The sequence below is a fragment of the Peromyscus leucopus genome, chromosome 23 (assembly GCF_004664715.2).
Source record: "Peromyscus leucopus breed LL Stock chromosome 23, UCI_PerLeu_2.1, whole genome shotgun sequence".
Taxonomy (NCBI): Eukaryota; Metazoa; Chordata; class Mammalia; order Rodentia; family Cricetidae; genus Peromyscus; species Peromyscus leucopus.
The window spans coordinates 7,054,999-7,068,247 of record NC_051082.1 but is presented as its reverse complement, the minus strand read 5'-3'; the positions used below and the strand labels follow the sequence as shown (position 1 = coordinate 7,068,247).

The following is a 13,249-nucleotide window of genomic DNA, read 5'->3' as shown; positions in this document are numbered from 1 at the left end:
GTGTACAAACCACACACAGACACGCTGACAGCACACGGGGGTCCTGTAGGGTTCCCGCAAGGACGGCACAAACAGATTCATGTACAGTACTGAGGAAGACACCTGGCACAGGATAACTGTGTCAGTGAGGGACATTTGTTCCCGAGTGTGTGGACAGGTTTTGTTTTTTGACTTGTTTTTGTTTTGTGTGGGTAGGCTTTTATTTTTTCTTTTAGACTGTTGGGGATTGAACCCGGGCCCTTGCACACAATAGGCAACCAATCACTCAATCAGTAAGGCTACATCCCCCAGCCCCTAGTTACTTTATTAATCAAATATTTGGTGCTGGAAAGACAGCTCGGTGGTTAAGAGTTCTTGATGAATCCTGTCTCGAAAAACAAAACAAAACAAAGAGAGTTCTTGCTATTCATCCAGAGGACTCAAGTTCTGTTCCCAGCACCCATGTCAGGCCAACACACCCTGTAACTCTCTCTCGTTTCAGGGATCCAATGCCCTCTCTGGCTCCCGCGGGCACCCATACACATGTGGACACACACGCACACATACATAAAAGTAAACTTGACTGATAACATTAATCCTGACATCACACTAGCTTTAAAGTACTTGACAGTTATACGCTTTTCTCTTTTTTCTAAGAAAGGACTGTCTAGGAATTAGAGTTGCTAGAAAATAGGATGTGATGTCCACATTCACTGCACTATGCTGGTAGAGGTTCCACAAGGCCTGCCTGTGAGAAGGGCTGAGGAAGGGCCCTTCCACCCTGTGTAGGTCATGAATCTTAACCGATGAGCAAATGGACATTCATCTCGGGCATGACTCCCAAGGGACTGAAGTGGGACAAAGATCCCTTGTAAAACCTGTCAGGGGAAGTTAGTCATGAGAGGAATTTGGGGCTGGATGACATGAAAAACTCCTAAATCTGAGACTACATCTGTCTCTTGTCAAAGTCTCTTTCCCGATGGAGGCGATCCCTTGGTTGGGGCCAGGCGTATGAAGCATAGGCCACAACCCAGGATCCCAACCAGGTTTTTGGACAGTAACGGTAATTCTTTTTTGCCTTATGATGGTTTTCGATGGTGTGTGAATTCCATCTCAAATCAATGTTGCCCAGATGTCTGATCAAACAGCTATCTATCCATGAGATGCAGACTGGGAAACTGGAAATGTTCTCCTAAGTCACAAGTGAGAAGGTGGGGCTGAGTCAGGCTTCCAGCATGCTATTCCTGGCTTCGCCACTGACTCACCATGTAACCTTGGACCAAGCACGGAGCTGTCAGGGCCAGCTTGCCCTTCGCAGATGGAAAATAGGACACTCGGGAGCCTCGATTATTTCTGTCCTGTTTCTGTTTCCAGCATGTGCCTAATGTAGGAACATTGCCTATTCATCCCGGAGAAAAGACCACCTGGTAGATTGATGGGTTCTATTACAGGTCAAGCATTCCCAACATCAAAACCCCAGATTGGAAATGCTCCCAAACCCAAAAATTTTTGAGTGGAAAATGCCACAACTGATCTCATGTGATGGGTCGCAGTAAAAACGTGGGCCTGTTAAAAATACTGGACAAAGAGTGCAGATAGAGCTCAGGGCTATGATGCTTGCCCAGCATGCATCGGGCCCTAGATTCCAGCTCCAGTACCACACTATCATTTCTGCTAGTCTATGTGTATGTGGCGTATATGAGTGAGGGAACTTATGTTTATATCTGGGTTCTATCCCCAAGAGACTTCAATATATATATATGCCAATACTTCAAAGATCCAAAATCCAAAATCCTTCTAACTTTAAATATTTTAGTAAGGAACAGTCAACCTATACAGTGAATTTCATTATATCTGAATAATTTCATTCATATGTGTTTGTATATATAAATTTTACTTTTAGTTTTTGGTGAAAAAAAACACACTACATGAAATTAATCACTTCGGCTGGGTGGTGGCGGCGGCGCATGTCTTTAATCCCAGCACTTGGGAGGCACAGGCAAGTGGATCTCTGTGAGTTCGAGGCCAGCCTGGTGTACAGAGCAATTTCCAGAACAGCCAAAGCTACACAGAGAAACTCTGTCTTGAAAAACAAAACAAAAAAACCAAGCAGACAAAAAAAAAAAATTTTTTTTTTTAACCACTTCACTTTTTTCTTTTTATATATGATGCTAAGGATCCAACTGTTGGTTTCTTACACACTAGACCATTTAGGTGGGGAGTTGGTTCTCTCCTTCCACCATGGCCAGGGATCGAACACATATCATCAGGGTTGGTAACAAGCACCTTTTCACTGGCTGAGCCATCTCACCAGCCCCACTTTAGCTCTGGACTGTTTCGGCTAAGCTGGCCAGCCATTGAGCACTGAGACACTCTGGGCTCTGCCTCCCCAGCACTGGGTTATGGATAAGCCACTGCACCCAGCTGTGAGTCCCAACTCAGTCAGACCCTTACGCTCCTGCAGCGTAACTACAGACTGAGCCACCTCCCCAGCCCCCGTGTTGGACACGAATGTGCCGTTCGGCGGCACTGAGGACATCCGTTTTGTCATACAACCGGCACCACCATCCATCTCCAAACGCCCAGCTGCGATTCTTAAAGTGCGATTTTATAGGACGCCTCACTGTAAACAGTCCTCAAACCCGCCATGTTTTCACTGCTCCCCCTGAACGAATGGGAGGGCACACCCACATCACAGCCATCAGCAGAGCACCCCGCCTTCCCCGGAGCTCAGACCACGTGGTTACCGTGGGATTCCAGCTAACCGAGCTGCCGCGCTCACTAGGGGTCAGACAGTGCCCTCCTCCGGCTTTCCCCCAGGTGTCAAGGGGCGTGCATTTGCCCTGCTAGGTCAAGTCGAGTGTGGAAGAAGAATCACTGGTGAGGCCATGGATGAGACTTTGGTTGGGAGGTGGGAAGTCACCACCAATTTAAATAGCAATTTTCAGAGTTCTGAGACGACGAGACAGGGAATCACAGAAGAGATGCATTTAGGAGATCAGCTGGAGCTTGACATTCTGTGTCTCAGAATCAGGAGAATTTTTTAATTGAATTGAGTGCATGTTCAAAAGTCCTCCTGAAATTCGGTACTCAGAATCTGATCACACCCTTGCCGTGGGGAGGAAGGTAATTTGCATCGGTGTTCTATCAACATGAAACTTAATAAGCTTCAACTTCCAGCTCTTAAAGACAATCTCCACCCAGCCATGTGCTCGCTAAGCCTCTATCGGGCATACACTAACTCCGATGAACAGCCGTCTCCAGTGAGTGCCATATAGGAAGGAAGGCACGAATAACAGATGCTCTGGCCTTCAAGACAAACTCTTTTACTGTGTTAAGCAAGAGGAAGTGTTATGTGGTCCCTTTAGGACTCCACTTCAAAAATGCTAGTTTCAAAATCTGAATGTCTAATTTGGATCCAATCTCCCGAACATAACTACTTTCCTCTTTCAAAATCCTACCTGGGGCTCAGGCGATGGTTCAGTGAGTGAAAACACTTCTTAATGCAAGAATGAGGACCTGAGTTGGAATTCCTACCACCCACCTAAAAAGCTGGGCATGGCTGTGGATGCCTATAACCCACAGGCAGAGACGGCCAGATCTCTTGAGCTCACTGGTCTAGTCAACATATGGAGCTTCCATTTCAGAGAGAGGCAATGAAGCGGAGAGGAAGAGACAAAGCCACCAGCATGCTCCTCTGGCCTCTGCATGTGAAGTACACAGGCACACGACCCCACACATGCGCATGTATGCAACACACATGCACACTCTCACACTCTCTTGTGCGTACACACACACACACACACACACACACACACACACACACACACCCTGGCTTTCCCTTCCTAGTGGCTCACACTCACCTCCTCCAGAAGCCTCTGCTTGAGCTCCCGCTCTGTCTCTAGTTTCTGCTGTAAGCTCCGGGCGTTCATCTCAAGCATGGCGTGCTTCTTCTCCAGGTCGTTGAGCTGAGCATGTGGAAAAATTGGCCACGAGGCCACATTTGGGAATGTCAGGGGGCTGTGGACTTTTTGAGATGTCCCCAAACCTTGGCAGGTGAAGGATAACTAAGGTCTAAAAGTCACAGGTTTTCATTTGGGGAAAAAAAACACAAAAACAAAAAACAAAACAACAACAACAACAACAACAAAAATACCCCGACAAGTCCACGTGACAAAGGTGAGGCCGGAACCCCCTCTGTGGGTCATCAGGTTTTAAGGGCGTGGCTGCTCAGTTCACTTGGCATGCTTTGCCTGAATTTCATGAAGTGATCGTATTCTGAGGCCTTACATAAGAACTATAACTACCGGGATGACAAGATGGCCCAGCATCCCCGAGGATCCTCCACCTAGGCCCGAAAGGCAGCGATGGCGGCTATCGGGAGTCGCCACGTCAGCTACCGCCAGGCACACCCACCAAGGACCACTGCCTTGCTGATGAGAGAGAAAACTGCCTCAAAAGCAGGTAAGATAAAACGGCATCGGGATAGCTAGGCACACAGAAGGTGACTACTAAATACTGCAAAAATAGCCAACTAGAACGGAAACGCAGCGTTCACGTTAAACCCAGAGAGGTCCGTTTCTCTCCACGTAGCAAGTGTACTAACAATCTTGACCAGCCAGACTCTGAGTCAGAGCTGTCCTTGAGTGCAGAGTTATAACCTTGAGACCAGTGGTTCCATTTCTATGAATTTCCAGCAAGAAAATAATCACAGATGTCCACAGAGATTTATGTTCATCACAGTGTTATTCATGTGGGGGAAAAAAAAAATTGGAAGAAGCCCAAATTTCCTGTACAAAGGCAACGCTCAAATTAGATGCCTGCGTGCAATTTTATTTTTTCAGAATTACATGTTTAAAAAAATATCTAATAAGTCAGGAGAAGCCTCCAGTTACATGATTTTTTTAAAAAGATGTAAAAGTATATAAATAGTAAAAGCCTAAAATTATAAAAAAAAAAAAATGTGTGTGCGCACATGTCTGTGGGAATAAGAATAAGCAAACACAAGATTGCAAATAAACCCACCACAATAACAAGGAAACTGTTACCAGTTTTCCCTTTTCCTTTTCCTGTGGTTGTTATTTTCCACAATGGCCCCCAGGAACGACTTTTATGAGCATGAATAAGTGTTATTTAACCTGCGGAATCCCGATCGCCATTTTACATGCACAGGCGTGAAGAAGGAACTAGCGTTTCTCTGACATCTCCTTTGGCTACCAAGTGCCTCGTCTACATTTTTTCAAGTCTGTTAGACAGAAGCGCCAAACACTGGCATTATCACTGTACATGTGCTGCAGACCACGGGGCATGGCGTACGCCGAGGGCCATGTGCATTAGGCCCTACTGTGGTCTCAATGGCCCCCAAGGTTCTTGTATTAGAAGCTTAATCTAGCTCACAGGTGGATGACGCCTGGAAGTGGGGCCTTTGGGAGGTATTAGTATTACATGAGGCTCCGAGGGTGAGGCCCCATGGAGGCATTAGTGGCTCCCTACAGAGATGCTTAAGCTGGCGGGAGTGTTCTGCCTCACCACGCAGTATCTGCCATCAATACCACAGAGCAAGAGGGACCTCAACAGATGCAGGTACCACAATCTTGGACTTTCCAGCCTCTACAACTGTTAGCCAGATATATTCTTTAAAAATTACCTGGTCCCAAGTACTTGGTTATAGCAACAGAGGACGGGAAGAAAAAAAAAAAAATACGTGTGCCTGCAATCACACCAAAAAGCACAAGTCACTGCTGTGCTCTTCTGAAAAAATGAACAACATGAGGCTTATAAAGCCTTTCAGAAATAAAATAGTGTTGTGGTCCCAGTGTTGGACTTTTGGGGCCCAGATAGGTCATTGTTAAAAAGTCACCATGCAAGCCAGGTGGTGGTGGTGCATGGCTTTAATCCCAGCACTCGGGAGGCAGAGGCAGGTGGATCTCTGTGAGTTCCAGGCCAGCCTGGTCTAGAGAACAAGATCCAAGACAGGTACCTAAACTATACGGAGAAACCCCATCTCAAAAAACCAAATAAAATAAATGAATAAAAAAGTCACCATCCAATCAGGATAACTCAATACCCACCACACCCAGCTACGCCAATGCCAACCAATAATGCCCCTTAGTGAATCTTATCTGACATTTTGGGAGAGAGCAATGGAATGCTTACGAAGTAAGTTTACCTCAGGCTGTGTCTGAATTCGTGTTAGCCCTGCCTTTAAAGGGGGAAACGAAGACATTTTCCGACAAGGCAGAAAGGGATGGGCACTAACCTTGTCCGACAGGCTCTCCGCTTTCAGTTTCTGTTCTTTGAGAGCTTGCTGCAGAGCGAGAATCTCGGCCTTGTGTTCCTTCACGGCCAACTCCACCACCTGGCGGGACTCGGTGATCCGCTGATCGGCTCTCGCCCTGCCAGAGAAGCACAGGCCTGCTTTTAGGAGCCCCACACCACAGACCTGGAGGGAGGAGGCTGGTCCACTTCTAAACAGGCTGCAGGCTGGACAGAAGCCCAACCGTGGACTCTACCTTAAATGTTCTCTTCCTTCCTGACAGCTTACGGAGCAGAAATCTGACCCATTTCAGACTTGGGTTAAAACTGCCCTGAAGTAATAAAGTTCCTGTGGGGACTGACTGTGGGAAGGCTCGGGCTGGAGAGGAAAAAGCCATTCTCAAATGCAACGGGACTGAACAGGGGATGTGTCCAGAGTGGCACAGCTTCCCTGCAGGGCAGTGAGTGCAGAACGGCCCCCTCCCATACCGCCACCAAGGTTGACCGTGGGAGACCCCATTGGAATGTGAGTGACAAGTCTCCCCTAAGTGTTTTGAGAGCTCATAAAAAGTTGAGCCGGGCGGTGGTGGTGCACGCCTTTAATCCCAGCACTCGGGAGGCAGAGCCAGGCGGATCTCTGTGAGTTCGAGGCCAGCCTGAGCTACCAAGTGAGCTCCAGGAAAGGCGCAAAGCTATGCAGAGAAACCCTGTCTCGAAAAACCAAAAAAAAAAAAAAAAAAAAAAAAAAAAAAGTTGAAACGTGAACCTGATGAATGTAACCACTAAAGACGACAAAAATTCAAATGTAAAAGGGAGGGAAAACACTTCTTTCCCCACATCTAAGGCCTATGTGTTCTCACCTTGCACCTTTGGCTTATGTGTGCAACGTCTTAGCCGTCCTGGATAAACCCGCGTGCGGGCTGCCCTAGCTCCACCTCTCAGAAGTCAGGCTTCCTTGTTCTCCCCCAAAGCACAAACCCACTTCTCTCAAAGCAGGCGGCACTCTCTACTCGAGGTAACAGACATCGAAACACACAGCCAGGTAGGTGACTCTTGGCTTCTCGAGGATGAGGACAAAGATCAAAAAGTATATTTTGTTTGGCTGCGTAATACCAGACAAGCATAGAAAAGCAGCCCAGGACCTTTCACAACTGTCCCGGAAGCAGACTTGGAATGATTCGGTCCACACACTCTCCAGGTGTGGCTGTCTCTCTGTCCACTCCCTGACAGACTGAAGGAACAGCTCAGACAGAAGCTGAGCTGAGTGTGGGCCGGAAGGTCTCTGTGGGAGAGTGGCCAGCACTTCCATGGGGGAGCTCATCCCTGAGGAGCAGGAGGGACAGGACAGGCTTTGAAGACCACCGTCCTTCACATCAAACACACTAACATGTCCAAAGCAACCATTGCTCCCAGATTCTCTTGCAAGGTCAGAGTTCTCATCTTCTGCCTGCCATCTTTTCTATTTCAACTCAAATAGGAATCAGGCCACTCAGCCAGCATATGTTATTATATATCCTAAGGACCATGCAGCCAGCATATTTTATTATATATTCTAAGGACCATGCAGCCAGCACATTTTGTTATATATTCTATGGCCACCAAATCATTGTGGAGGACACTAAATTGACTGATGCCGTCTGATTAGATTACTGTGCTTATGGGATAGAGAGACCCTCGGTGAGGTGACATCGGCAGAGTTCTGAAGGATAGACACCATGGAGGAAGACACGTGAAGTCACTGGCTAATGCTGGCCCATGTGAAAAAGTGAAACAGGGCCCTGGGATTTCAAGGCAATTGCTGGTCATCTTTATGGGACATGGTGGTGTGCTACCACGGGTTACAAACTGAGCATTAAAACTCTTCAGGTGGGTGGCATGTTCCGTGAGACCAGTACTCCCTGAACTGTGATGGATCCAGCAGGGAGGGAACTGAAGTCCGGGCAGGAGTATAGAGAATAAACGACCGTTTAAAAGAAAGACAGGGGATGAGGGGAGAGACAGGAGAAGGCAGTGGGTGCAGTTCCATGCTCACCCCAGGGGACACTGGGTGACTTCTGGGATTGTTTTTAGCTGTCACAGCTTGAGAAGTAAGTTGTTGCTGGCATCTAGTGAAAAGAAGCCAGGCAAGATGCGTGCTGTCCTATAATACAAAGCGCGCACATGCATGCATACACACACACACACACACACACACACACACACACGCACACGCACACGCACGCACGCACGCACGCACCAAGGCTGATATCGGAACTCTAGAGCAGAGAAATGAGAGAGTCCTCACGACCAGGATTCAAACGGTGGGGACCTCACTACCAGGTGACAGGGTTGGGATCAGACTCTTGGTAAGGCTGTCCCTACAGAAAAGTTCTGATATTTTTATTTGCCTTGATTTCTGGGCCTCTGCCTAGACAAAAGCACACGCCAGCCACTACCACAGGATCCAGGTGACATTGGCCAGATTTACAGCCAGGATGTCCACCCCTCCCTGGCTCGCCTCTGCTGGTCATCACTCTGAGAGTCCTGCATCCGGGGAGACGGCTCAGTCCCAGGACACGGGGACAGTTGGTCGCCTTGTTGGCGGCTCTCGGGGGGGGGGGGGGGGGGATTTCAGGTGTGATCACCTGGCACTGGCTTTTTCTACAAAGGGGGAATCCCCACCTGCTCTGCTTCTCGGTGTCCAGCATCCTCTGCAGCTCTCGAACGCGACACTCGAACTGGGACTTCTCGTCCCCGAGGACGCTCCTCCAGGCCTCCCACTGCCGCTCCTTTTCCAGCAGCTCGTCATTCAGGGCCTCCAGATCCATGACCTGCTCCTCCAGCATGGTGCACGTGGTCTTCAGGGCCTCCATCGTCTGCAAGTCAGCAGCACTGAGTTGTGCCTTGTATCAGATGGGGGTCCCCGGAGGTGACTCTGGTCAAACGGCTTCAGGAAAGCACAAGTCTCCTAACCGAGGACTCGGGGACAGACCCTAACCACGGACTCACAGACAGGCAGGTTGTTTCTCTATCCCACAGCCCAAAGGGGACCAGACGACAACAGACCAGACGTCATCTATCAGTACTACCATCTGAGAGGTACAACCCAAAGCCAGTCACAGGGTAAGCAGCGTGTGTGTGTGTGTGTGTGTGTGTGTGTGTGTGTGTGTGTGTGTGTGTGTGAACACACGACACACACCTATAATCCCAGCACTCAGGAGAAGGTCAAGAGTTCACACTGTCAGTCTAGACTGTGCTAGTAAGTTCTGGCTAGGTATGTATGGTTACACAGTGAGACCCTGTCTTTAAAAACCACTCATATCCACTTTTAAAGATTTCCTATTGTTGTGTGTGTGTGTGTGTTAGTCACATGTGTGCAGGTGCCTATGGAATGTGTGTGTGAGTGTGTATGTGTGTGTGTGTGTGTGTGTGTGTGTGTGTGTGTGTGTGTGTGTGTGTCACATGTGTGCAGGTACCTATGGAGGCTGGGAGATGGTATTGGCTCCCCTGGAATTGGAGGTTACAGGCTGTTGTGAGCCACCATGTGAGTGCTGGGAACTGAACTCACATACTCTGGAAAAGTACAAGTCTCTTAACTTCTGATTCACCTCTGGCCCCAGGACCCACTTTTAAAAGCCATTTTAAAAACCATAATCCTTGGCTGTAAGACAGGATCGACAAGGAGCCTGTTTGCAGGAGCCAGCTTGGTCATGGAACCCCCAGAGAGAACACGCCAGACCCTTCTAAGGGTCCTCCGGGGACCCCGGGGCCCGGCCTCTCATCTTACCTGCTTCTGGCTGGTGAGCTGCATCTCCCTCTCCGTGATCTCACGGCGGAGGTGGTCCACCTCGCTCCGCAGCTGCACGATCTCATCATTGGCGCCGGAAGCCTCGTCAAGTTGTTTGGACAAGTAGAAGTTTTGGTTGTTGAGTTCGGCGTTGTCCTCGGTCAGCTGGTTCAGCTGCTCCTCCAGGTCAGTGATGACCTGTGGGGGTGGGGGTGAGGAGGGGGGGTGTTATAGATCAAAACAGGGGGTCGCTGTCAGCAAGGAAATGCTTCCGGAACTAGCGGTGTTGAAAGCTGCGGTGACACAGTGTCCCGTGGCATGACAACGGGACCCAACACGCAGCTGTCTGACTTGATGTCCAACCCAAGCTCCCTCGCCAGCACGCATATTGGGGGGGGGGGGGAGGCGTCGCCTCTCTCTCTAACTTGTGGTACATCTGGAAAATATGCCAAGAGCCAATCAACCGAGTGCTAAACAGACAGGGCAAGTTCAAATGAGATCCAGTTAATAGCAGGAAGAGTTACGCAAGGAGGGGAACGTGGGTCACGACAGAGGTCTGTCTGGTATCGCAATTGTCTAATTAAACTGAACTTGACCTTGACACCACCTTACAGGGCACCACCACCGCAGACAGCCACGGTCTGAGAAAGCCAAATCACGTTTTATCGGGGACGAATCACGAGGAAAGATACTCAGGGTCATTTGAATAAAATCACAGGCAGTGAATTTAATTCTGTGTAACAAAGACGGGGAAGAAATCTTAAGGGGAGCTTGGATAATTCTGAGGATACAATACTGACTGCATCACGATGCAGCTTTAATGGATTCCGCTACACAGTGAGGTCTCCAAGTATATGAAATTGTCGTTTTATTGAGAGAGATTTAATCTGGTTTTACTAAATTATTTCCCTGTTCAGCGGCAGAATGACTTCAATTTCAGTTCAGCTTGTCTGTTCTCTTTGTCGAGGCTTACCTTCAGTGTTCGTAGAGAACATTTATATAAAATACTTTAGAAGTTTAAGGGTAATTTTCTCCTAATAGTTAGGATACGACATATGAGCCATAAATTAAATTTTATGTAACAAAAGAAGTAAATTAAAAGGAAATGTCTTTAAGCCTACAGTTATTAACTGTTTCGGGTTTCCACACCCACAACAGACATAGTTCGTGATCTGTTAGCTTTGCTATCACGCCTAATACCTTACTTCAACTCTCTTGATCAATTTGAAACTATAGAAAGTCTCCGTAGGCACACAGAATTAAAGAACGTAAACTAAGGATGTTTCTTCGATGTACCCCGGAAAGCCCATTTTAGTGGGCAGCTAGCCTCTCAGGGTAGAAGTGGTCCGGTGACCTGTTTGGACCGTGGAAATCCACGTTGATCCCTGTGAGCTGATTAGAGGCGCACTGTGAGCTATGAGTAGGCAATGAAGAAGAGTCTGGCCGGGCACTTGGACAAGCTTCCTTAGAAACCCGGAAACGGATCCGTGCGCTGGACCACTCCCCACAGTTAGTTTTGCCTCAGGTGGTCCCTAGGTCTCCCTTCCGGTGCCATGGCTAAGTTGAGATCGACAACTCCACGCATTCAACCTGCCTTCATCCTACATGAAGGAGGTCCTTCCCCTAAACTGTAAGCGTCTCTATTTAACCATTTCCCTCTTCCTTTTTTCTTTCTTCCTCTCCTCCTCCTGCTCTACCTCCTCCTCTCTTCTTTCTCAGAGTTTCTCTGTGTGGCCCTGGCTGTTCTGGAACTCTGTACAACAGCCTGGCCTCAAAGCCTGACTCTGCCTCCGAGCGCTGGGAGCAGAGGTGTGAGCCACCACCCCCTGGCTAACGGTTTCGTTTCTTTCTGTCCCTTCCCGGGAGACAACGAGTAGAACGGGACAAACAAGCAAGCCTGGAAGATTATGGAACTCAAATGAGTTTGAACTTGGGTGGGTTTCTCCATCTGTGACAAGGAAATAAGTAAGATATTTACTCTCGATCTTTTATTTTTAAATTGTCTGCAGGACTCGAGTCCTGCAGCATGAGAGAGAGACGAGATATAAATTAATGACCAAAATGGTGTTTCATTCTGAAAGCCTCTTGGGGAACAGACCAACTGCAGAAAATCTATTCGCAGAGAATATATAATTTCCTTGCCATTCAGGGTTATATTTAAGCTTTTAGGCACCTACTTCCTTTCTTTGATTCACAAGAAAAAAAAAATACAGTTTATTATGAACCCATTCCTGTCGTCTCTTTTGCCCCAAATAAGATTATAAAGAGCTGAAGAAGAGACCCGCGAAAAACTAATGAGGTGGCAGAGTCCGGGCTCTTCTCTGTCTTGAGGTAGGTCTCTTAAAGAGGGAAGGGTCCCTCCATTCCAGTGTCATCCGGTCTGTGAGAGACCTGTCTTGGCTTCTGTTCCCAGCATCTGATGGTTGGTTCTGTATCTGCCATTTTCTCCATTTTCCTCATTTGACTAGAAGAGGGTAACGTGTGCATTCGTGCATCTGTGTGCACTGGGCGTCCCCGCTCTTTGGACTGTCCCTCCTGCCTAAGTCAGAACACTCTGGCTTCTGCCCCTTTCAAGCAGCTGAGGTGAGGTGTGGGACCCGTCTCTGCCTGCTTGGAGGTTATAGATACGGAGCTGACATGAGACGCTGTCACTGGGCTGAAGTATAACGAGCAATCCCTCCAACTGTTCTGGGAAGGGTTGTTTTAGTTCCATTTTATAGATGGGAAAATTGGGGCAACCAGGAGGCTAAGTGACTTCGCCGAGGGCACACAGCTAGCAGGTGAAGAGGTCAAACCTTGACCGCAGCCTGAAACGCAAGCCTCGTCTCTTACCCCTCCGTGATGCTGTCCTTGGAAACGGGTGACGAGGATGCACAGACCACTTAGGCCTTCTCTTACTCTTGTTTCTGAGACATATATAACCCAGACTGGCCTCAAACTCACCATCCTCCTGCTTCAGCCTCTCTGTGCTGTGATTACGGGTGTGTGCCAATATGCCTGGTATCCTTGCTTTTCAACCAGGTCATCTTTGTAACCATGAGTAAATTCTTTCCACGCTGAGGGCAGATGGTCTGTTTACTGACAGACTCAGTTATGAGAGTTCCTTAACTTTTAGGCCCCAAGAACAGAGGGTTAAAAAAAATTAATGGAAAGCCTAATTCTATCTTCACAAGTTAAAAAAAAAAAAAAAAAAAGACAGGGCAGGGGGCAGCTTCCCCACACGAGGCCAGCCAGGTTTTCTTGCAGGCT

The 13,249-nt window shown here is 48.1% G+C and overlaps 1 protein-coding gene across 10 annotated transcripts in view; it reads right to left on the bottom strand.

Annotated features, from left to right (window-relative positions):
- Cit (citron rho-interacting serine/threonine kinase) overlaps positions 1-13,249 on the bottom strand; it is a 182,609-nt gene that overhangs the window by 33,525 nt on the left and 135,835 nt on the right. For all 10 annotated transcript variants that reach the window (XM_037198628.1, XM_037198629.1, XM_037198631.1 and 7 more), the window contains 4 exons: positions 10,001-10,198; positions 8,896-9,089; positions 6,239-6,374; positions 3,843-3,947 (listed from right to left, as the gene is read on the bottom strand). In XM_037198628.1, coding sequence (XP_037054523.1) covers positions 3,843-3,947; positions 6,239-6,374; positions 8,896-9,089; positions 10,001-10,198 — 633 coding nt within the window. The remainder of the gene's footprint in view (positions 1-3,842; positions 3,948-6,238; positions 6,375-8,895; positions 9,090-10,000; positions 10,199-13,249) is intronic.